This window comes from Heptranchias perlo, chromosome 4, assembly GCF_035084215.1.
Source record: "Heptranchias perlo isolate sHepPer1 chromosome 4, sHepPer1.hap1, whole genome shotgun sequence".
In the NCBI taxonomy this organism is placed as follows: domain Eukaryota; kingdom Metazoa; phylum Chordata; class Chondrichthyes; order Hexanchiformes; family Hexanchidae; genus Heptranchias; species Heptranchias perlo.
Window position 1 is genome coordinate 34629892 of NC_090328.1, and position 25762 is coordinate 34655653.

At 43.7% G+C, this 25762-nt stretch overlaps 1 protein-coding gene across 4 annotated transcripts in view; it reads left to right on the top strand.

The window, feature by feature from the left end:
- LOC137320861 (zinc finger FYVE domain-containing protein 16-like) overlaps window positions 1–25762 on the top strand; it is a 79319-nt gene that overhangs the window by 17607 nt on the left and 35950 nt on the right. For 3 of the 4 annotated variants that reach the window (XM_067982771.1, XM_067982772.1, XM_067982774.1), the window contains exon 5: window positions 23741–23923. The exons of the other annotated variant lie outside the window; for it this stretch is intronic. In XM_067982771.1, coding sequence (XP_067838872.1) covers window positions 23741–23923 — 183 coding nt within the window. The remainder of the gene's footprint in view (window positions 1–23740; window positions 23924–25762) is intronic. 4 annotated transcript variants of the gene reach the window in all.

The following is a 25762-nucleotide window of genomic DNA, read 5'->3' on the forward strand; positions in this document are numbered from 1 at the left end:
GAAGTCATCCATTTTGGGAGGAAAAATAAAAAAGCAAAATATTATTTGAATGGAGAAATACTACAAAATACTGCGGTACAGAGGGATCTCGGTGTCCTCGTACATGAAACACAGAAAGTCAACATACAGGTGCAACAGGTAGGCAAACGGAATATTGGCCTTTATTTCTAGGGGGATGGAGTATAAAAGCAGGGAAGTCATGCTACAACTGTACAGGGTGCTGGTGAGACCACACCTGGAATACTGCATACAGTTCTGGTGTCCTTACTGAAGGAAGGATATACTTGCATTGGAGGCAGTTCAGAGAAGGTTCACTAGGTTGATTCCGGGTATGGAAGGGTTGTCTTATGAAAGATTGAACAGGTTGGGTCTATACTCATTGGAGTTTAGAAGAATGAGAGGAGATCTTATTGAAACGTACAAGATTCTGAGGGGACTCGACAGGGTAGATGCTGAGAGGATGTTACCCCTCATGGGGGAATCTAAAACTAGGGGACATAGTCTCAGAATAAGGGGTCGTAGTTTAAGACGGAAATGAGGAGGAACTTCTTCTCCCAGAGGGTCGTGAATCTTTGGAATTCTTTACCCCAAAAAGCTGTGGAGGCTGAGTCATTGAATACATTCAAGGCTGAGTTAGACAAATTTTTGATCAGCAAGGGAGTCAAAGGATATGGGGAAAAGGCGGGAAAGTGGAGTTGAGGTAAAAATCAGATCAGCCATGATCTCGTTAAATGGTGGAGCAAGCTCGAAGGGCCAAATGGCCAACTCCTGCTCCTATCTCTTATGGTCTTATGGAAAGAGCAAGGGAGTGGGACTATTTGAAAAAGCTATCCAAAGAGCAGGCGCAATGGGCCGAATGGCCCTCCTTTGCTGTTTCAGCCTGTGATTCCTCTGCTCCCCCACATTCCTAACACTTGCTGAATCTGGTTACAAATTAGAGTACCAGGGTGAGTTAATGAAGAATTCCTATTAATAGAGGAACTGCACCTGGTATGAGTCGTTCCTTTCGTGAGTGGGGGCGGGGGAGAATGGGGGAATAAGTGTGAAAACTAGGGGAGGGGGTGGGGGAGGAAATCTTGTCCACTTAGAGTATTGTCACTGAGATTATTGATACCAGTGTGTTATTGGAAAAATGACACTTCAACCAGCATGCTTGAATAAATATTGTGCCAGTATACTGTTTGTGTGGTATCCTTATCACCTTCAGTAGCTCCCATGGTGATAGATCTGTGAGCGCCATTACCTCACCCAAGCATTGCACACCTCAAAATTCTCTCTCTGATGCAATGTATGTTTGGAAGGCCAACATCAACAATTGTACTGTTGCCTGTTTTCCACAGTTGAAATGGCCATAGTATGAAAATTTCATATGCTTTCTATTAAGCTATCAAGTGACATTTGAAATAATAATGGTTTGCCTTTTGTTGAATATGGCATGTCATGAGCATGCATTGACATGTATGTTTCACATAGTTTGTGTTTTGGGAAGAATTGCAATTAAATATTGATGCGGTTGGCATCAGTTTTATTGTATCTGGTCAGTGATTTGATTTCTTCTGCGAGATGTGATGAAAATTGAATTTGTTATTGCAGCATCATCTGTTGAGGGCAACTAGTTGGTGCATGGGTTATTTGTCATAGGAGATATAATTTGAAATGCAAAGAACTTTTTGTCAGTTTTTTCCCACTCTTCTGAAGGTGCTGATCTTTGTTGGGGTATGGTTCCACAGATTGAGGCATCCTCCAGAATCTCATCCAAATGGTCATTATTTATGCGTGACCGTTGATTGTGAGTGTGGATAGGCTATTTAACCACGTGGGGGTCAGCATGGTAGAGCATGATGGTGTCCTCGCCTGATATTAACATACTCCCAGTTCAAAAAGGGACGTAATTGAATAATAATTGAGAGTGGGAACCCTGAGCAACTAACTCCTCCCTTACCCAAGGAGCAATTGTATTGCTGAAACAAAAACATAAAATGTTGGAAATATACAGCAGGTCCATCAGCTTCTGTAAAGAAAAAAGGCAGGTTAACGTTTTGGGTGTAACTCTGTCAGAACGGAAAGATCTCTGCAGCCCTATTTGAGTGCCCAATTTATTAGTTAAGTGTTGAAAACTGGGACCTTCTTGCTCAAGTACTTGCTGAGCCATTACGGGACCACACAAAATCTCTCAGAATTGAGAGGCCTGGCTTTTTATTTGAGGTCAGATGTTGCAATAGTGGCAAGAGTACTGGTTAATAGCTTCATTTTATACAAATGCCACAACTTTAACTACATACAGTATGGACTGCTAGTTGTCCAAAAACCTTTCAATATACATGTGGTACTAACATTTGTGGTCACTTTTTAAAAAGGAATTTTCTTCGGAAAGATAACATCTCAAATAAATAGCTCATTTTATTTAGAAAAGTTCAGACTACGCTGTGGTGTCTTCCAGGATACAAACAATAGGCCAGTGACGGGAACTGAAAAATCAGCAAGTGTTCAAAATAAACTTATCAAGTTCTGAAAAGTTTCAAGTAAATTTTGAGGAATTGGTATGCTCCTGAATTCGGGGTTCTTTCTGGTTATTTGATCTGACTTCAGTCTGTGAAATAGTGGTGTAGATCACCTTTGTCAGGTGTTTGTGTTAGCAGATTTCTGGGCGTTCAAATGACTCTGCAAATTCTTAAGTCAATATGAAGCTTATGAACTTTTTTTTATTCGTTCATGGGATGTGGGAGTCGTTGGCAAGGCCAGCCTTTATTGCCCATCCCTAATTGCCCTTGAGAAGGCGGTGGTGAGCCGCCGCCTTGATCTGCTGCAGTCCGTGTGGTGAAGGTTCTTCCACAGTGCTGTTAGGAAGGGAGTTCCAGAATTTTGACTCAGCAACGATGAAGGAACGGCGATGTATTTCCAAGTCGGCAAGGTGTGTGACTTGGAGGGGAACATGCAGGTGGTGGTGTTCCCATGTGCCTGCTGCTCTTGTCCTTCTAGGTGGTAGAGGTCGCGGGTTTGGGAGGTGCTGTCGAAGAAGCCTTGGCGAGTTGCTGTAGTGCATCCTGTGGATGGTACACACTGCAGCCACAGTGCACCGGTGGTGAAGTGAGTGAATGTTTAGGGTGGTGGATGTGGTGTCAATCAAGCGGGCTGCTTTGTCCTGGATGGTGTCGAGCTTTTTGAGTGTTGTTGGAGCTGCACTCATCCAGGCAAGTGCAGAGTATTCCGTCACACTCCTGACTTGTGCCTTGTAGATGGTGGAAAGGCTTTGGGGAATCAGGAGGTGAGTCATTTGTCGCAGAATACCCAGCCTCTGACCTGCTCTTGTAGCCACAGTGTTTATGTCGCTGGTCCAGTTAAGTTTCTGGTCAATGGTGACCCCCAGGATGTTGATGGTGGGGGATTCGACGATGGTAATGCCGTTGAATGTCAAGGGGAGGTGGTTAGACTCTCTCTTGTTGGAGATGGTCATTGCCTGGCACTTGTCTGGTGCGCTGAACTGACAAGCAACATTGATTTTTGCACGCTCTCTCGTATATTTTATTGGAGCTAGCTGATTTACTGTATTGTTCTCCTTCAGAATTACTGATCTGACCCTGTTACAGCCAGTATTACATTGATCAGATTACTAATTCCAAGATAGATTGTAGATCACCTATTCTATTTAGTAATGTTAAGTTCTGTGAAATGATAACAATTCAGTTGTATCTAAAAGGTAATTTTCCTTAATTCATATACTTTCTTCCATAAGGGAACTTCTCCCATGTTTGATACTAGTCACAGTCCATGCAATACTGCCTGGTATAACACTGTGAAGGGGTATTGCACCACCTCATAAATCCCAGGTTTTCTTCTGTAAAGTATCTTTTTGTTTTTCTAGAAGCGTCTTGGGAATAGTTGAACTGCTGAAAGCTGACACTTCTGCAGTTAGTGGGATCATATGATTCTCAAAGGATCACAATGTCTTGTGATCACAAAAATAACAATGGAAGAGTACTACAAAGATTGTTCGCAGCAGATCTTTATAAATTGGACATTATAGGCTTTGTTGCAACAAAAATAACTTGCTTTGCATTCCACTCCACTTCATATTGCTTTTAAAACAATTATTTTCCCATTATTTTAGTCACCTCTAGCCTTGCAGGAAGTACTTCTGTTGAGAGATTAACATAACTTGCAACTAAATTGATGTTTGTGTGCTAGTATGAGAACTTTGGTTTATCTATTTGCCTCCCCTATTCCTAATTCAGACACACTATAATGTACAGTTTGCACTGCATAATTGTGATAGTGACTAATGTTAAAGTACAAATAGAACAAAAGCTGCATGATACTCAATCTTTTGTAAATTGGCACTGCAAATTTTTCTAACATTAGACAAATTATAGCATTATATGGCTATAACAGAATACAAACTCAAATGTGTAGCCAGGACCAGCTGCCAGTATAACATTATGCCAATTAGAACAATAGACAACTTAACATTGTGTGCTTGACTATAGTTTATACATTTAAAATGATGTCTGTGGGTTAGTGCACTGCATTGTGTGCTGGAGTTGTACAGACCAGAAAATCTTAGATTTTATCTGGCCTATGTTGGAACCTGATCTCTGCCAGGGTGGTGGTGGGAGTGCTGCAGTTGGCTTCAACATCCTTGGACAGGGGAAGAGAAGGATCAGCTCGGTTTCCCTCTCCTGATTGCTGTCCGGGAGCTCTGCTTGAAAGTGTACACATGTAGGCAGTGTGTGATATCAGGTTGAGCTGTGATGCTTGCCACAGCTGACTATCCTGAGGAAGGCATCCTTTAGGTCTATATATAACATAACATCCTCATTTGGATGAGGTACTTGGATTCCCCATCACATAGAATCCATTGAAAGGTTATAGCACGGAAGGAGGCCATTTGGCCCATCGAGTCCGCGCCGGCTCTATGCATGAGCAATCCAGCTAGTATTCCCCCCCCCTCCCTTCCCCCCGCCATCCCCGTAGCCCTGCAAACTTTTTTTCCTTTGAAGTACTTATCCGGTTCCCTTTTGAAGGCCATGATTGAATCTGCCTCCACCACCCATTGGGACAGTGCATTCCAGATCCTAACCACTCGCTGTGTTTTTTTTAAAAAAAAGTTTCCTCATGTCACCATTGGTTCTTTTGCCAATCACCTTAAATCTATGTCCTCTGGTTCTTGACCCTTCTGCCAATGGAACAGTTTCTCTCCATCTACTCTGTCTAGACCCTTCATGATTTTGAATACCTCCTATCAAATCTCCTCGCAACCGTCTCTGTTCCTAACCATAATCTTTCAAAGTTCTCTAGATTCAGGAACTGTCCCTCTAGATTGGAAAATTGCACATGTCACTCCGCTTTTTAAGAAAGGAGAGAGAGGTAAACCGGGGAATTATAGACCAGTTAGCCTAACATCTGTTGTGGGGAAATTGCTGAGTCGATAATTAAGGATAGGGTGACTGAACACCTCGAATTTTCAGTTAATCAGGGAGAGCCAGCATGGATTTGTGAAAAGTAGGTCGTGCCTGACAAACCTGATTGAATTTTTTGAAGAAGTGACTGAAGTAGTGGACAGGGGAATGTAAATGGATGTTATTTATATGGACTTCCAGAAGGCATTTGATAAGGTCCACATAAGAGACTGTTAGCTAAGTTAGAAGCCCATGGAATCGAGGGAAAAGTACGGACTTGGTTAGGAAATTGGCTGAGCGAAAGGTGACAGAGAGTAGGGATAATGGGTAAGTATTCACATTGGCAGGATGTGACTGGTGGAGTCCCGCAGGGATCTGTCTTGGGGCCTCAATTATTCACAATATTTATTAACGACTTAGATGAAGGCATAGAAAGTCTCATATCTAAGTTTGCTAATGACACAAAGATTGGTGGCATTGTAAGCAGTGTAGATGAAAACATAAAATTACAAAGGGATATTGATAGATTAGGAGAATGGGCAAAACTGTGGCAAATGGAATTCAACGTAGACAAATGTGAGGTCGTCCACTTTGGATCAAAAAAGGATAGAACAGGGTACTTTCTAAATGGTAAAAAGTTAAAAACTGTGGATGTCCAAAGGGACCTAGGGGTTCAGGTACATAGATCATTGAAGTGTCATGAACAGGTGCAGAAAATAATCAAGAAGACTAATGGAATGCTGGCCTTTATATCTGGAGGACTGGAGTACAAGGGGGCAGAAGTTATGCTGCAGCTATACAAAACCCTGGTTAGACCGCACCTGGAGTACTGTGAGCAGTTCTGGGCACCGCACCTTCGGAAGGACATATTGGCCTTGGAGGGAGTGCAGCGTAGGTTTACTAGAATGATACCCGGACTTCAAGGGTTAAGTTACGAGGAGAGATTACACAAATTGGGGTTGTATTCTCTGGAGTTTCGAAGGTTAAGGGGTGATCTGATCGAAGTTTATAAGATATTAAGGGGAACAGATAGGGTGGATAGAGAGAAACTATTTCCGCTGATTGGGGATTCTAGGAGTAGGGGGCACAGTCTAAAAATTAGAGCCAGACCTTTCAGGAGTGAGATTAGAAAACATTTCTACACACAAAGGGTGGTAGAAGTTTGGAACACTCTTCCGCAAACGGCAATTGATAGTAGCTCAATTGCTAAATTTAAATGTGAGATAGATAGCTTTTTGCCAACCAAAGGTATTAAGGGATATGGGCCAAGGGCTGGTATATGGAGTTAGATCACAGATCAGCCATGATCTTATCAAATGGCGGAGCAGGCACGAGGAGCTGAATGGCCTACTCCTGTTCCTATGTTCCTAAGGAGAACAACCTTAGCTTCTCTAGTCTATCCACGTAACTAAAGCCCCTCATCCCTGGAATCATTCTGGTAAATTTCCTCTTCTGCACCCTCTCTAAGGCCTTCACGTCTTTGCTAAAGTGCGGTACCCAGAATTGGACACAATACTCCTACGTTTTATAAAGGTTTATCGTGACTTCCATACTTTTGTACACTATGCCTCAATTTATAAAGCCCAGGATCCCGTATGCTGCATTAACCGCTTTCTCAACCTGCCCTGCCACCTTCAACGATTTGTGCACATATACCCCCATGGTTGTTCTCCTTAGGAACATAGGAACAGGAGTAGGCCATTCAGCCCCTCGTGCCTGCTCCGCCATTTGATAAGATCATGGCTGATCTGTGATCTAACTCCATATACCTGCCTTTGGCCCATATCCCTTAATACCTCTCTGTTCCTGTACCCTTTTTAGAGTTGTGCCCTCTAGCTTATATTGCCTCTCCTCGTTCTTCCTACCAAAATGTATCACTTCGCATTTTTCTCCGTTAAATTTCATCTGCCACGTGATTGCCCATGCCACCAGCCTGTCTATATCCTCTTGAAGTCCATCACTATCCTCCTCACTGTTTACTACCCTTCCAAGTTTTGTGTCATCTGCAAATTTTGAAATTGTGCCCTGTACACCCAAGTCAAAGCCATTAATATATATCAAGGAAAGTAGTGGTCCCAGCACCAACCCCTGGGGAACACCACTGTACACCTCCCTCCAGTCCGAAAAACAAACATTCATCACTACTGTTGCCTGTCACTTAGCCAATTCTGTATCCATGTTGCTACTGCCCCCTTTATTCCATGGGCTGCAATCTTGATAAGCCTACTATGCGGCACTTTATTAAACGCCTTTTGAAAGTCCATATACACCACATCAACTGCATTGCCTTCATCTACCCTCTCTGTTATCTCATCAAAAAACTCTATCAGGTTAACTAAACACGATTTGCCTTTAACAAATCCATGCTGGCTTTCCTTAATCAATCTGCCCTCATCCAAGTGACTGTTAATTCTGTCCTCGATTATCGTTTCTAAGAGTTTCCCCAGCTGAGGTTAAACTGACTGGCCTATAGTTGTCGGGTTTATCCTTACATCCTTTTTTGAACAAGCGTGTAACATTTGCAATTCTCCAGTCCTCTGGCACCACCCCTGTATCTAAGAATGTTTGGAAGATTATGGCCAGTACCGCCACAATTTCCACCCTTACTTCCCTCAGCAACCTAGGATGCATCCAGTACGGACCAGGTAACTTATCTACTTTAAGTACAGCTAGCCTTTCTGGTACCTCTTCTTTATCAACTAGTATTTCATCCATCTCTCAACCATATCTTCCTTTATTGAGACTCCGGCAGCATCTTCTTCCTTGGTAAAGACAGACGCAAAATACTCATTTAGTACTTCAGCCATCCCCTCTGCCTCCATGAGTAGATCTCCTTTACGGTCCCATATTGGCCCCACCCCTCCTCTTACTACCCGTTTACTGTTTACATGCCTGTAGAAGACTTTTGGATTCCCTTTTATGTTGGCTGCCAGTCTATTCTCATACCCTCTCTTTGCCCCTCTTATTTCCTTTATCACTTCCCCTCTGAACTTTCTATATTCTGCCTGGTTTTCACTTGTGTTATCAACCTGACATTTGTCATATGCCCCTTTTTTTCCATTTCATCTTACTCACTATCTCTTGTCATCCAGGGAGCTCTGGCTTTAGTTGCCCTCGCTTTCTGCCTCAAGGTAATGTACCTAGACTGTACCCGCACCATCTCTTTAAAGGCTACCCACTGTTATTACAGTTTTGTCTGCCAATCTTTGATTCCAATTTACCCGGGCCAGATCTGTTTTCATCCCATTGAAATTGGCCCTCCTCCAATTGAGTATTTTTACTTTAGAGTGGTCCGTGTCCTTTTCCATAGCTATCCTAAACCTTATGTAACCATGATCACTGCTCCTTAAATGCTCCTCCACTAACACTTGCTCCACTTGGCCCGTCTCATTCCTTGGGACCAAGTTCAGCAATGCCTCCTTCCTTGTTGGGCCAGAAACGTACTGGTCAAGAAAGTTATCCTGAACACATTTCAAAAATTCCTCCCCCTCTTTGCCCCTTATTATTGTTATCCCAGTCTATATTAGGATAGTTGAAGGCCCCAGTTATCACTACCCTATAGCTTTTGCACCTCTGTGTAATTTCCCTGCAAGTTTGCTCCTCTATATCCTTCCCACTAGTTGGTGGCCTACAGAATACACCTAGTAGTGCAATGGCACCTCTTTTTATTTCTTAACTCTAACCAAATAGATTCTGTCCTTGACCCCTCCAGGACATCCTCTCACTCCATTACTGCAACATTCTCCTTGATCAATACCGTCAACCCCCACTTCCTTTCTTTTCTTCCCTATCTTTCCCAAACACCTTGTATCCAGGAATATTTAGTACCCAATCCTGCCCTTTTTTGAGCCAGGTCTCCGTTTTCGTCACGACATGGTATTCCCATGTGGCTGTTTGCGCCTGCAGCTCACCAACCTCGTTTACCACACTTTGTGTGTTTATACATATGCACTGCAAACCAGTCCTAGACTTTCTTGTACTCTCTCTTAGTCTGATCCCACCTAGTTGTACTATGACTGTATATGCAAGCATATCGAGCACAAGTCGCTAGCTTCAGGTGTAAGAGGGATGTGAGGAGAGTTGGGGTTAATCATTAAAATTATGATTTGATTATTGAAAATTAGCATTGCCTTTAAATTAATTTTAAAAATACTTGCCTTAATTCACAGTATTCTTTGAATCAGCCAAAAAAGAGGTACCTTTTTGTTCCTTTTTAATTTTCCTTAAAAGAAAATGAATACTTTGTGAAGTCACCCTGCAGTGTGTTTATCGGGGTGGAGACCTTTCTGATTTTTTCAAACATGAAACTATAGTGGCCAAATTGAGTCAAAACGAGCCATTTGCACTTATTTTCATTATAAAACATTCAAATTAGCCATTTCCAAATTGGCATCCAGACATGATCTATCTGAGGCTCTTGGATTTTCAGCTATATCGTTCTCATTTCTGCGTGCCAGTGCAAAGCAGCTAGTAAACCCACACTGTACTTTGTATTGCAATACTTTATTACAGAAGTAGGGTGTGCGCTGACTGAGAACAGCTTATGTTGGCTGAGGTTCAGCAGTGTTGATTGATAGTGGGCATTTCCTTCAAAAATGTAAGAGAAGCATATTACTCTAGACTGTCCTTCACCTTTTTTACTTGCAGTTTGGTTCAAAATTACAGTAGGTGCTGATGTGAAAGAGATGCTCCTAAGTTTTTCCTTCCCATCTCTTTTCCCCCACCCCCCCGCCCCAGAAAAAGCTGGTCCAACATTTGGGTGCAGTAGTAATAATTTTGTTTTTCATCCCAGCTCAATCATTGAGATCAGCTTATTTCCTTATGAGGTTGCAGTCAATTTTTAGTAACAGAAAAAATTGATGGCCCAACATGCTTGTTCCTTTGTCGTGAAGTGTTAACCCCACCTACTGTCTTCACATATTTCTTAGTTTTGTCTGTCTCCAGAAATGCATTGAATTGTTACTTGAATCCTTAATTTACTGTGCCTTGGGGGGTGGGGGTGGAGGAGGACGAGGACTGTGTACTCATTCAGGCTCTGGCCACAATTCGCCATAAGATATGGGGGCGGTGCCAAAGGACCAGAGGATGCAAATGCTAGACCCCTGTGCAACAAGGGGGAGGAATAAACCCGGCAATTACAGGCCAGTCAGTCTATCGGTGGTGGGGAAACTTGTAGGGACAATAATGCAGGACAAAATTAGTTTGCACTAGGGCAAGTATGGGCTAAGAAATGAAAGCCAGCATGGATTTGTTAAAGGAACATCATGTTTGACTAACTTGATGGAGTTCTTTGATGAAGTAACGCAAAGGGTTGATGAGGATAGTGCGATTGATGTTGTGTATATGGACTGTCAAAAGGCATTTGATAAAGTACCGCATGATAGACTTATAAGAACATAAGAAATAGGAGCAGGAGTAGGCCAATCGGCCCCTCGAGCCTGCTCCGCCATTCAATAAGATCATGGCTGATCTGATCCTAACCTCAAATCGAAATTCATGTCCAATTTCCTGCCCGCTCCCCGTAACCCCTAATTCCCTTTACTTCTAGGAAACTGTCTATTTCTGTTTTAAATTTATTTAATGATGTAGCTTCCACAGCTTCCTGGGGCAGCAAATTCCACAGACCTACTACCCTCTGAGTGAAGAAGTTTCTCCTCATCTCAGTTTTGAAAGAGCAGCCCCTTATTCTAAGATTATGCCCCCTAGTTCTAGTTTCCCCCATCCTTGGGAACATCCTCACCGCATCCACCCGATCAAGCCCCTTCACAATCTTATATGTTTCAATAAGATCGCCTCTCATTCTTCTGAACTCCAATGAGTAGAGTCCCAATCGACTCAACCTCTCCTCATATGTCCGCCCCCTCATCCCCGGGATTAACCGAGTGAACCTTCTTTGTACTGCCTCGAGAGCAGGTATGTCTTTTCTTAAGTATGGACACCAAAACTGTATGCAGTATTCCAGGTGCGGTCTCACCAATACCTTTATATAACTGCAGCAATACCTCCCTGTTTTTATATTCTATCCCCCGAGCAATAAAAGCCAACATTCCGTTGGCCTTCTTGATCACCTGCTGCACCTACATACTAACTTTTTGATTTTCTTGCACTAGGACCCCCAGATCCCTTTGTACTGCAGTACTTTCCAGTTTCTTGCCATTAAGATAATAACTTGCTCTCTGATTTTTCCTGCCAAAGTGCATAACCTCACATTTTCCAATATTGTATTACATCTGCCAAATCTCCGCCCACTCACCCAGCCTGTCTATATCCCCCTGTAGGTTTTTTATGTCCTCCTCACTCTCCACTTTCCCTCCCATCTTTGTATCATTTGCAAACTTTGATACGTTACACTCGGTCCCCTCCTCCAAATCGTTAATATAGATTGTAAAGAGTTGGGGACCCAGCACCGACCCTTGCGGAACACCACTGGCTACTGGTTGCCAGTCCGAGAATGAACCATTTATCCCAACTCTCTGCTTCCTGTTAGATAACCAATCCTCCACCCATGCCAGAATATTACCCCCAATCCAGTGATTTTTTATCTTGAGCAATAATCTTTTACGTGGCACCTTGTCGAATGCCTTCTGGAAGTCTAAATACACTACGTCCACTGGTTCCCCTTTATCCACCCTGTACGTTATGTCCTCAAAGAACTCGAGCAAATTTGTCAAACATGACTTCCCCTTCGTAAAGCCATGCTGACTTTGTCCTATTAAATTATGTTTATCCAAATGTTCCGTTACTGTCTCCTTAATAATAGACTCCAAAATTTTACCCACCACAGATGTTAGGCTAACTGGTCTATAATTTCCAGCCTTCTGCCTACTACCCTTTTTAAATAAGGGTGTTACATTAGCAGTTTTCCAATCTGCCGGGACCTTTGCCGAGTCCAGAGAATTTTGGAAAATTATTACCAAAGCATCCACAATCCCTACTGCCACTTCCCTCAAGACCCTAGGATGTAAGCCATCAGGTCATAGAATCATAGAAGTTACAACATGGAAACAGGCCCTTCGGCCCAACATGTCCATGTCGCCCAGTTTATACCACTAAGCTAGTCCCAATTGCCTGCACTTGGCCCATATCCCTCTATACCCATCTTACCCATGTAACTGTCCAAATGCTTTTTAAAAGACAAAATTGTACCCGCCTCTACTACTGCCTCTGGCAGCTCGTTCCAGACACTCACCACCCTTTGAGTGAAAAAATTGCCCCTCTGGACCCTTTTGTATCTCTCCCCTCTCACCTTAAATCTATGCCCCCTCGTTATAGACTCCACTACCTTTGGGAAAAGATTTTGACTATCTACCTTATCTATGCTCCTCATTATTTTATAGACTTCTATAAGATCACCCCTTAACCTCCTACTCTCCAGGGAAAAAAGTCCCAGTCTATCTAACCTCTCCCTATAAGTCAAACCATCAAGTCCCGGTAGCATCCTAGTAAATCTTTTCTGCACTCTGTCTAGTTTAATAATATCCTTTCTATAATAGGGTGACCAGAACTGTACACAGTACTCCAAGTGTGGCCTCACCAATGCCCTGTACAACTTCAACAAGACATCCCAACTCCTGCATTCAATGTTCTGACCAATGAAACCAAGCATGCCGAATGGCTTCTTCACCACCCTATCCACCTGTGACTCCACTTTCAAGGAGCTATGAACCTGTACTCCTAGATCTCTTTGTTCTATAACTCTCCCCAACGCCCTACCATTAACGGAGTAGGTCCTGGCCCGATTCGATCTACCAAAATGCATCACCTCACATTTATCTAAATTAAACTCCATCTGCCATTCATCGGCCCACTGGCCCAATTTATCAAGATCCCGTTGCAATCCTAGATAACCTTCTTCACTGTCCACAATGCCACCAATCTTGGTGTCATCTGCAAACTTACTAACCATGCCTCCTAAATTCTCATCCAAATCATTAATATAAATAACAAATAACAGCGGACCCAGCACCGATCCCTGAGGCACACCGCTGGACACAGGCATCCAGTTTGAAAAACAACCCTCTACAACCACCCTCTGTCTTCTGTCGTCAAGCCAATTTTGTATCCAATTGGCTACCTCACCTTGGATCCCACGAGATTTAACCTTATGTAACAACCTACCATGCGGTACCTTGTCAAAGGCTTTGCTGAAGTCCATGTAGACCACGTCTACTGCACAGCCCTCATCTATCTTCTTGGTTACCCCTTCAAAAAACTCAATCAAATTCGTGAGACATGATTTTCCTCTCAAAACCATGCTGACTGTTCCTAATTAGTCCCTGCCTCTCCAAATGCCTGTAGATCCTGTCCCTCAGAATACCCTCTAACAACTTACCCACTACAGATGTCAGGCTCACCGGTCTGAAGTTCCCAGGCTTTTCCCTGCCGCCCTTCTTAAACAAAGGCACAACATTTGCTACCCTCCAATCTTCAGGCACCTCACCAGTAGTGGTGGATGATTCAAATATCTCTGCTAGGGGACCCGCAATTTCCTCCCTAACCTCCCATGACGTCCTGGGATACATTTCATCAGGTCCCGGAGATTTATCTACCTTGATGCGCGTTAAGACGTCCAGCACCTCCTTCTCTGTAATATGTACACTCATCAAGACATCACTATTTATTTCCCCAAGTTCCCTAACATCCATGCCTTTCTCAACCGTAAATACCGATGTGAAATATTCATTCAGGATCTCACCCATCTCTTGTGGTTCCGCACATAGATGACCTTGTTGATCCTTAAGAGGCCCTACTCTCTCCCTAGTTACTCTTTTGCCCTTTATGTATTTGTAGAAGCTCTTTGGATTCTCCTTTGCCTTATCTGCCAAAGCAATCTCATGTCCCCTTTTTGCCCTCCTGATTTCTCTCTTAACTCTACTCCGGCAATCTCTATACTCTTCAAGGGATCCACTTGATCCCAGCTGCCTATGCAGGTCATATGCCTCCTTCTTCTTTTTGACTAGGGCCTCAATCTCCCGAGTCATCCAAGGTTCCCTACTTCTACCAGCCTTGCCCTTCACTTTATAAGGAATGTGCTTACCCTGAACCCTGGTTAACACACTTTTGAAAGCCTCCCACTTACCAGACGTCCCTTTGCCTGCCAACAGACTCTCCCAATCAACTTCTGAAAGTTCCTGTCTAATACCATCAAAATTGGCCTTTCCCCAATTTAGAATTTTAACTTTTGGGCCAGACCTATCCTTCTCCATAGCTATCTTAAAACTAATGGAATTATGATCACTGGTCCCAAAGTGATCCCTCACTAACACTTCTGTCACCTGCCCTTCCTTATTTCCCAAGAGGAGGTCAAGTTTTGCCCCCTCTCTAGTCGGGCCATCCGAGAGATGGTCCAGCGGATTTATCCGCCTTGAGTCCCATTAATTTACTGAGTACCAATTCCTTAGTGATTTTAATCGTATTTAGCTCCTCCCCCCCCCCCCCCCCCCCCCCCCCCCCCCCCAGAGCCCCCTGTTTGTCCAGTTTTCGGATATTCTTAGTGTCTTCTACCGTAAAGACTGAAACAAAATATTTGTTCAGCATTTTTGCCATCTCCATGTTTCCCACCATTAATTTCCCGGTCTCATCCTCTAAGGGACCTACGTTTGCCTTAGCCATCCTTTTTCTTTTTATATAACTATAGAAACTCTTGCTATCTGTTTTTATATTTTTTGCTAATTTATTTTCATAATCTATCTTCCCTTTCTTAATCAATCCTTTAGTTACTTTTTGCTGTCTTTTGAAGACTTCCCAATCTTCTATCCTCCCACTAAGTTTGGCTACCTTATATATCCTTGTTTTTAAAATTGTTTGTAAAATTAAAGCGAGTATAGAAATAGGAGGAGAGCGCAGATGAATGCGTGGCTGGAGAGATGGTGCAGGAGGGAGGGCTTTAGATTCCTGGGGTATTGGGACCTGTACAAGCCGGACTGGTTGCACCTCAACAGGGTTGGGACCAATATCCTCACTGGGAGGTTTGCTAGCGCTGTTGGGGAGGGTTTAAACTATCTTGGCAGGGATATGGGAACCTGAGTGTCGATTCAGAAAGGAGAGAAGCAGAGCTGAAAATGGAAGGCAGAAAATTAGTAAGTGAGTTTGGAAGACAGAGGAAACAAAGGTTATAAACTAGACAACAAAGGAGTTTGGCAGTGCTTAATGGTATATACCTCAATGCAAGGAGTATGGTGAATAAGGCAGATGAGCTAAGGGCACAGATAGACACGTGGAAGTACGATATCTTAGCTATTGCTGAAACCTGGCTTAAACAGGGGCAGGCATGGCAGCTCAATATTCCTGGTTACAGGGTTTTCAGACGAGATAGAGAGGGGGATCAAAAAAGGAGGGGGATGGCAATATTGGTTAAAGAACCAATTATGGCTGTGAGGAGGGATGCTATGTTAGAAGGATCATCGAATGAGGCCATATGGGTTGAGCTAAGGAACAAAAAAGGGGCAGTCACACTGCTGAGAGTGTACTATGGACCCCCAAACAGTCAGAAGGAGATAGAAGAGCAAATATGTAGGAAATTTCTGAGGTGCAAAAACAATAGGGCAGTAATAGGGGATTTCAACTACCCTAATATTAATTGGGATACAATCAGTGCAAAAGGTATAGAGGGCGCAGAATTCTTAAATTGCGTTCTGGAGAACTTTTTTAGCCAGTACGCAGCAAGCCCAACAAGAGGGGGGTGCAGTTCTGGATTTAGTTTTAGAGAATGAAGCTGGGCAGGTGGAAGGAGAATCATTGGGAGAGCATTTTGGTGGTAGTGATCATAATTCAGTTAAATTTAGCACAGTTATGGAAAAGGACTGGAGTAAAAGTTCTGAATTGGGGAAAGGCCAATTTTACTAGGCTGAGAAGTGATTTAGCAAAAGTGGACTGGAAACAGCTACTTGAAGGTAAATTAATGTCAGAGCAGTTGGAGACATTCAAGGGGTTCAGAGTAAATGTTCCCACATAGAAAAAGGGTGGGACTGCCAAGCCTAGAGACCCCTGGATGACGAGGAGCATACAGGGTAAGATCAGGCAAAAAAGGGAAACTTATGTCAGACACAGAGAGGTCAATACTGCAGAAAGCCTAGAGGAGTCTTGAAAGTATGGGGATGAAATTAAAAAGGAAATAAGGAAAGCAAAGAGAGGGCATGAAAAAGTACTGGCCAGTAAAATTAAGGAAAACCCAAAAATGTTTTATAAATACATAAAGAGCAAGAGGATAACTAAGGAAAGAGAAGGGCCTATTAGGAACCAAAAGGGTAACCTATGTGTGGAGGCAGAAGATGTGGGTCTGGTTCTTAATTAATACTTTGCGTCAGTCTTCACAAAAGAGGGGGATGATGCAGACATAGTAGTTAAGGAGGAGGAGTGTGAAATATTGGATGGGATAAACATAGTGAGAGAAGAAGTATTAAGGGGTTTAGCATCTTTGAAAGTAGATAAATCGCCAGGCCCGGATGAAATGTATCCCAGGCTGTTAAGAGAAGCAAGGGAGGAAATAGCGGAGGCTCTGAACATCATTTCCCAATTCTCCCTGGCTACAGGTGTGGTGCTGGAGGATTGGAGGACTGCTAAAGTTGTACCGTTGTTTAAAAAGGGAGAAAGAGATAGACCGAGTAATTATAGGCCAGTCAGTCTAACCTCGGTGGTGAGCAAATTATTGGAATCAATTCTGAGGGACAGTATAAATCGTCATTTAGAAAGGTATGGGTTAATCAAGGACAGTCGGCATGGATTTGTTAAGGGAAGGTTGTGTCTGACTAACTTGATTGAATTTTTTGAGGAGGTAACAAGTAGGGTCGATGAGGATAATGCGTTTGATGTAATGCACGTGGATTTTAGTAAGGCTTTTGACAAGGTCCCACACGGCAGGCTGGTCAAAAAAGTAAAAGCCCATGGGATCCAAGGGAAAGTGGCTAATTGGATCTAAAATTGGCTCAGTGGCAGGAAGCAAAGCATAATGGTTGATGGGTGTTTTTGCGACTTGAATGTGGGAGGCTTGATCAAGAAGTTTGCTGATGATACAAAAATTGGTTGTGTAGTTGATAGTGAGGAGGAAAGCTGTATGCAGGAAGCTAACAGTGGACTGGTCAGGTGGGCAGAAAAATGGCAAATGGAATTCAATCCAGAGAAATGTGAGGTAATGCATTTGGGGAGGGCAAACAAGGCAAGGGAGTACACAATAAATGGGAGGATACTGAGAGGTATGGAGAAACAAAGGGGCCTTGGAGTGCATGTTCACAGATCCCTGAAGGTAGCAGGACAGGTAGATAAGGTGGTTGAAGTATATGGGATACTTTCCTTTATTAGCTGAGGCATAGAATATAAGAGCAGGGAAATAATGCTAGAACCATATAAAACATTGGTTAGGCCACAGCTTGAGTACATCGTACAGTTCTGGTCACCACATTACAGGAAAGATGTGATTGCACTAGAGAGGGTACAGAGGAGATTCACGAGGATGTTGCCAGGGCTGGAGAATTTTAGCTATGAGAAAAGATTGAATAGGCTGGGTTTGTTTTCTTTGGAACAAAGGAGGCTGAGGGGAGATTTAATTGATGTATATAAAATTATGACTGGACTAGAGTGGAGAGGGAGGACCTATTTCCCTTAGCAGAGGTGTCAGTGACCAGGGGGCACGGATTTAAAGTAATTGGTAGAAGGATTAGAGGAGAGCTGAGGAGAATTTTTTTCATCCGGAGGGTGGTGGGGGTCTGGAACTCTCTGCCTGAAAGGGTGTTAGAGGGAGAAATCCTCAACTCATTTGAAAAGAACTTGGATGAGCACTTGAAGTGCCGTAACCTACAGGGCTACGGACCAAGTGCTGGAAAGTGGGATTAAACTGGATAGCTTTTTTTCAGCCGGCACGGACATGAAGGGCCGAATGACCTCTTTCTGTGCTATAACTTTCTATGATTCTATGATGAAGCCCATGAGATTAAAGGGACAGAGGCAGTGTGGATACAAAATTGGCTAAGGGACAAAAAGCAGAGTAGTGGTGAACAGTTGTTTTTCAGACTGGAGGGAAGTATACAGTCGTGTTCCCCAGGGATCAGTATTAGGACTACTGCTCTTTTTGATATATATTAATGACCTGGACTTGAGAGTACAATTTCAAAGTTTGCAGATGACACGAAACTCGGAAATGTAGTAAACAATGTTAAGGATAGTAACAGACTTTAGGAGGCTGTAGACAGACTGGTGAAATGGGCAGACACACGGCAGATGAAATTTAACGCAGAGAAGTGTGAAGTGATGCATTTTGGTAGGAAGAATGAGGAGAGGCAATATAAATTAAAAGGTACAATTTTAAAGGGGGTGCAGGAACAGAGAGACCTGGGGGTGCACGTATACAAATTTTTGCAGGTGGCAGGACAAGTTGAGACGGCTGTTTTTTTTAAAAAAAAAAGTATATGGGATCCTGGGCTTTATTAATGGAGGCATAGAGTACAAAAGCAAGGAAGTTATGCTAAACCTTTATAAAACACTGGTTCGGCCTCAGCTGGAGTATTGTGTTCAATTATGGACATCATACTTTAGGAAGAATGTCAAGGCCTTAGAGAGGGTGCAGAAGAGATTCACTAGAATGGTACCAGGGATGAGGGACTTCAGTTATGTAGAGAGATTGGAGAAGCTGGGGTTGTTCTTTTTTAGAGCAGAGAAGGTTGATGGGAGATTTGATAGAGGTGTTTATAATCATGAAGGGTTTTGATAGAGTAAATAATGAGAAACTGTTTCCTGTGGCAGAAGGGTCGGTAACCAGAGGACACAGATTCCAGGTGATTGATAAAAGAGCCAGAGGCGATATGAGGAAACATTTTTTTATGCAGCGAGTTGTAATGATCTGGAATGCACTGCCTGAAAGCGTGGTGGAAGCAGATTCAATAGTAACTTTTTCAAAAGGGAATTGGATGAATACTTGAAGGGAAAAAATTTACAGGGCTATGGAGAATGGGACTAATTGGATAGCCCTTTCAAAGAGCCGGCACATGCACGATGGGCTGAATGACTGCCTCCTGTACCTACCATGATGCTATGAATATCAGTGCTGGGAAAGGGAATACATTCCAATGTCGATATCAAGCATTCCTCGGTCAGTGTGGTACAGTCGGAAGCAGAGCAAAACTCCCTTCACTCAACTCTAACCTCGAGTGCATGTATGATGCTACCTGCACCAAACATCCTCAAGACTGAATGAGTGACAGAGAATTAGTGCTGAATTTGGGGCAGTTTTGTTCTCTCGTAGCTGAATTGATACTGCTCAGACTCATTTCATGTAGATGCTCAAAGCCAACAGACAGTGGTGGAGACTTTAATTTCATAAGTTTGAAAAAGATTTAAACCCAGGTCCCAGAGGTGAAAGGCGGATGTCTGATTTCTGCACCTTTTTTTGAGTTGTGCACTTTTTGGTTAGTGCGAATAGTTTTGCTTGACTTATTCATAAGCTGCCTCCTACAGTGAAGTGCGGCATGTTTTTCCTATGATCGGCACATCTTACTGTTTTTAGGCGACGTTTTCACTGAAGATTTGCATCCAATGATGAATGGGAACCGGACCAGTGAATTTTGAAAAAATTACCATTGTCTGATTACAGAACTTCTTGCACTCCACCTTGTAATGGGTTAATACGAAAATCAAACTTCTAATGTATTTACTTAGCTGATGTGAGTACTTTTTATTCCCACATAGTAGTCGTAGTGCAACTTAATTCCGCCTTCAAAGTAATAACTGGTTATAAATTAGCTATTTTTATTTTGAGTATGCATTATTTAAGTGACTGCCCCCATAAACGTAGAGACCATGGGCTCGATTTTACCACCCGCTATCGGGTGTGTTCTCGGCGGGGGGCCCCGAAAATCGGGAAATCCCGGAGCGGGACCGGATCCCGCCCACTTCCGGGTTCCCCGCTGACGCGCCGGCGTGCACGCGCAGCCCCTGCTGGTGGGAATCCCGCAGGCAATTAAAGCCAGCGGGATGCCACTTGACAATATTTAGTTTGGTATTTCAGGTCATTAACTGACCTGATTAAGGGACTATGTGGGATTTTGGAACAACATGGGACTGTTTCCCACACTGGGGGAAACACTCCCAGCTCGAATGGACGTGTTGCAGCTGTCAGCCTGTGGCAGCTGCAAAGGTCCATTTGACAGGTGGGGGGGGGGGGGGGGGGGACCCTCAACCATTGCAGGAGGCCACTCTGTCACTTGGGACAAAGTTTGGCCTCCACCACCCTCCTCCTGACAGTCAAAGTCACCAACCTGAATGCTTACCCCGGGGTCCGGAGACATGTACCTACCTTGTGGACCCCCTCAGATGTACATCTTGCGGATGGGGGCCGCCGTAGCTGCAGTCATGACCTCCTCGGAGGGCGAACAGCATCACCAGCCTCGCCATCCACGCCGTCCACCTCTGACACCTGGAGCTCCACAACAGAGTGCTGTGACACATCCACCTGTACAGCAGGAGGGAGGGCTACCGCAGAGAGAGATGCGTCGCAGAGGGCACTACCCTCGCCACAGGTTCCACAGACCGAGGCTCAGCCTCCTGGACCTCTCTGAGCAGCAGTGCACACGGAGGCTCAGAGTCACTCGACATGTAGCCGTGGACATCTGCAGCCTCTTTCTTGCCGAGCTGCTCCTGGCTGGCCCGTGCACCATCTTCCTACCTGTCGCTGTCAAAGTCACCACTGCCCTCCCGAACTTCTCCTCCACAGCCTTCCAGGGTGCAACCGGGGACATCGCCGATGTCTCTCAGTCGTCTGCGCAGAAGAGCCCTGCAAATACACCTACACCCACTCTGCAGTGACACAATGGGTGGCATCAGTGGTGGGTCCTCATAGTGATACCCAGGAGCGGGCATTATTGCACAAACCGGACAGGATTCACGAAGACATGGCAGTAGTGGTGCCAATATAATGTGTGATGTGAGTTGTTCTTTAATTCAATATAAGTAACAACCATGACAAACCCTCAAACACCCTTGTGCATCCGCTTCATGCTCACGACACGTTTACCTTACGCTGCCTACTGCACATATGTGATGCATGCCCTGTGGCTGCAGCACAGGTGGTGGTAGGTTGAGTGAGGCTGGCCATGAGAGAGATGCACGAGAGGGTGAGTATGGGACAGAGCCATGAGACTGTATGAGGATTGGGTTGTGTGGTAGTGGCGGAGTGAGTACTGGCGAGGTGCGTAGGTGCAGGTAAGATGAGGATGGGGTTTGAGTGGGTATGAGGGGTGATGTGATAGAGTAGTGTTGGCAGTGCCGAAGGAGATGTGGGGTGGGGGCAGTGATGTGGCAGACGGAGTGTAGGGGAAAGACTACGTGTACTCACTTTGGCTGACCTACTGAGGTCATTGGACCGCCTCCTGCACTGTATGCAGGTGCGCGATATGTTGGTGGCGCAGGTGACCCCCTCTGCCACCTCGAGCCAGGCCTTCCTGGTGGCGGAGGCGGGCCGCTTCCTCCCGCCCGCCGGGTGGAAGATCTCTGTCCTCCCCCTCCTCCTCACCCCATGTATTGATACCTGGGGTGAGGCATCATTAAACTGGGAGCAGCCTTCCCCCTGGGCTGCTCCATGCAGTCATCTTTGCTATTGGTTGCAGCATCTGTCAGTGGAGGACTGCCCCTTTAAATAGAGCGCCTCCAGCTGACAGATCTTACTGCGCATGTGCAGCCCGCCCGACGCGCAGATCAGCAGCGGGGAACCCGGAGGAGCAGGTTAAGTGGCTCCAATTAGTGGTTTGCCTGCTACGATCGCGTGGGAAACCCACTAATTTCACCGGGCGCGTTACCCACGCGCCCGCTAGCCCATCCGCCGAGAACCCGCAGGCCTGCTAAAATCGGGCCCCATGTCTCTGAAGGACTTGCAGCTTAGAAATGCTGGCACCTATTGCAGAAGAGCAGGAGCCCAGTAAATGTTTGAAACATAAAAAGTGAAACCTTTTCAAATTAGTCCATCCATTTAAGTTGAGTGCAAGGAAAGGAATGTAGAACTAGGTTTTCATTCATTTACCCTTAATGAAGTAGGAATTGTACCACAACCCATGGAAAAAGTGTGCTTTAACTGATTTTTTTTTAAAAAAAGGTTTTTAGACCAGATTTTATCTTCAGATTTTCAAAATTGGAAAAATTGTTTAATAAGGTTTTTCTCAGAAAAGAGACTCTAGACTCTACTGATGACTCTGGGTAAATGTAATGCTTGGTGGTGTATTCGGTCAGACCAGGAGGGTCCCAGGTTATGTCCTCGATCTTCACTGTTAGCTGTTCTTAGCTGGGGCAGTAATGAGGTCAGTACCAACTGCCTCTCTTGAGACTGGGTAGGGAAAATAATTATCCATTGTTCCATTTATGATGTGTTCAATGACTCCTTCAAAGTGGATTATTAACAGAAAATGTTGGAAACACTCAGCTGGACAGACAGCATCTGCGGAGCTAGGAGGGTAGGGTTAACGTTTTACGGTTGACCTTTTGTCAGAACCCAGCAAAGTGGATGCTGGGTGAGGCTAACTGACTGCTGTAATGCTCCCATGGTTGAGCAGCATGTCAACAGATGGCTTCTGGTTCCCATGGAACTGCAGTGTACTGTGAGTCACCCCTTCATGAGAGGATGGAAGAAAGTGAACTCAACAATCATACATGTGTGTAAATGGTTCACAATTTTCCCCATGTTCCGCGAAAAAGAAATTAGGAGCAAAAAGTGGAGATTGTACTTGATGCCTCTTCTTTGTAAGTACTGTACTTAAGTTTTACTCTCCATTTTCTAATGGTTGTGCTGAGACTAAGTACGCAAAAAGTTTGTCATGTGTCATATATTCAGCCAGATAGATTTTTTGCATGTTCATGTACAGCATTAGCATGATGCACACTTTGCTGATAGGTCACAAAATTCTACACAGTAACTTCAAAACAATCTGACTACATTATAACCTAAATGTAACAGTTGGGTGCTGAACTCTTGGTTTATAAATGCTCCAACCTGTGGCATAAGAATCAAATGTTTAGTAAGCTTTTTCAAATAGCAGCTTTTAACCCCTTTGTCCAAAAAAATTTCTGGCTTTGTTTGCCATTTCCTTCATCTAGATTTTAAAAAAATATGTAAGTTACATTTTGATTGGGAGGAAGGAAAGCAATTCTAATAGCAATTGATGTGGAACCTAAAGGGTCTGTATCGTTTTCCATTTGAAACAAGTTCTGAATTCAAGACCTGTTGAATGAATTGAACTTTGGCTCAGTTACTGATTGATGGGTTACTGTGAACGACTGCTGGGAGCATCTCGGGTAGTGATTTTGAGAAGAGTTGGGTGGTTTCAGGTCAACTGTTCATAAATCAGCGCATGTTATTTGGTCTTTTGCAGCTCAAGCATTTAAGACAATGATGAGTCCAACTGGTCCAAGCCCTAACCCTAATATCCCATCAGAATATTGTTCCACAGTTCCACCTCTGCAGCAAGCTCAGGCATCTGGCACCCTCAACTCCCCTCCCCCCACTGTCATGGTACCTGTCTCGGTACTAAAACACCCAAGAAACGAAAGCACAGGTATTTGCTAATCTGTTTTAGTCTTATTAGATTTCACTTTGTTTGTCTAGTAGAAACAGATGCTGTGAAAATTTGTGTTCTGTTAAGAGAAATATAGGTTTTAGTTTCAGTATGCTGTTGAAATTATCTTTGTACAGCTATTCTTCACTGCAGGATGGTCATATTTTGTTTGGCGGGAGGGGAAACTTCTATTCACATAGCATGTTAGTACTTAAGAATGGAACACTTTTTTTTCCTCTTCCCTTCCCACTTGCATCACTGTGTCAGCTTGATGTACTCCCAGGTCAGGGCAAGTACAGCCAGATTCAGAGGAAGCAAATCACTGATATAGCAATGTTCCTTTAGCCCCAACTCCGAAGAGAATCCCTTGACTGCACCAGTATGAATTTGTACATGGCATCAGCCATTCTTTTGCCCTCCGTGCAATTGCCAATTTATGGTAGTCTTTGTGCCTGTGCCCGTGCCCATGCCCACAAGGTTGAGACCGTCGAATACATGACTAGTGGGATCCTTGCAGTCAGCAAGGAGCGAGGAAACCTTCATTCTATTAATCTAGGTTAGATTTGAACCTAGTGGTGAAAAGATAGCATGTTAACCCATTGCAGCCACCAGTTCTAAAAAGCATGTGTTTAATGGAGGGATAAATAATTAGGTACTTTGTTTTAAAATCCATAGACAGCTGTGACATCAAATTATTTCTTCATGGAAAGGTAGTGTGGTGTTCTAGTTGGTGTCATAAAGCATTATACCACAAAGCAGCATATGAACTGTGCATGTGTTCCTATTCTCAACCCCCACCCCCAAAAAATTGAATTCTGGTCTTGGCTAGGTTACCCATAAAAATGCCAAGAGGCTTTTTGCTACTTCATGGAAAATAATTGAAATTAGGCATGTTATTTGTCCTGCCAATTTTCTCTCTGCCTAATAGACCTCCATCTATGATGGTTTCTAATCATATGAGAGCAGTTCCCTTACACCCACTGTACCAAGGACTGACTGGGGTGAGTAAAGAGAGGAAAATGTAAGGAAGAGATCTAAATATTGCTGCTTCAGATTCAAACTACATTTCTTAAGATACTTCCTCTTATTACACAGTTTGCTAGTTTTGAAAATTGGTGTGCTGAAAAATTTGTGCTTCTGAACTTCAGCTTAGAAAGATACAGATATTGTACTGAGTTATTTTAAATCAAGTTCAAGCATCAATAAACACATAAGCAGAGCAAATTCACTGTCAAAACGCCCCACAAAATACTACTTTATTGTTCCCAATATCAATCTTGTTGATGTTTGTTGCTCATGCTTAACTGGAAGTGGGCAAATTTCAGTGAGTTAAAAAGGGATCTTGCCCAGGTGGATTGAAATCAAAAATTGGTAGGCACAACAGTAATTGAACAATGGGAGACATTCAAGGAAGAGTTGGTTCGGGTACAGAGTAGACATATCCCTACGAGGAGGAAAGGAAGGGCATCCAAAGCTAGAGCTCCCTGGATGACTAAAGATATAGAGATTAAAATGAAACAGAAAAAGGAGGCTTATGATGAATGTAAGATTCATAATACAGTAGAGAACCAGGCTGAATGCAGAAAGTACAGAGGAGATCTAAAAAAGGGAATAAGGGCAAAGAGACGACAGTATGAGAATAGATTAGCGGCTAACATAAAAGGGAACCCAAAAGTCTTTTATAAACATATAAATAGTAAAAGGGTAGTCAAAGGAAGGGTGGGTCCAATTAGGGACAAAAAAGATCATCTTGTGGAGACAAAGGGTATGTCTGAGGCACTAAATGAATACTTCCCATCCATCTTCACTAAAGAGGATGCTGCCATTGTATTGGTAAAG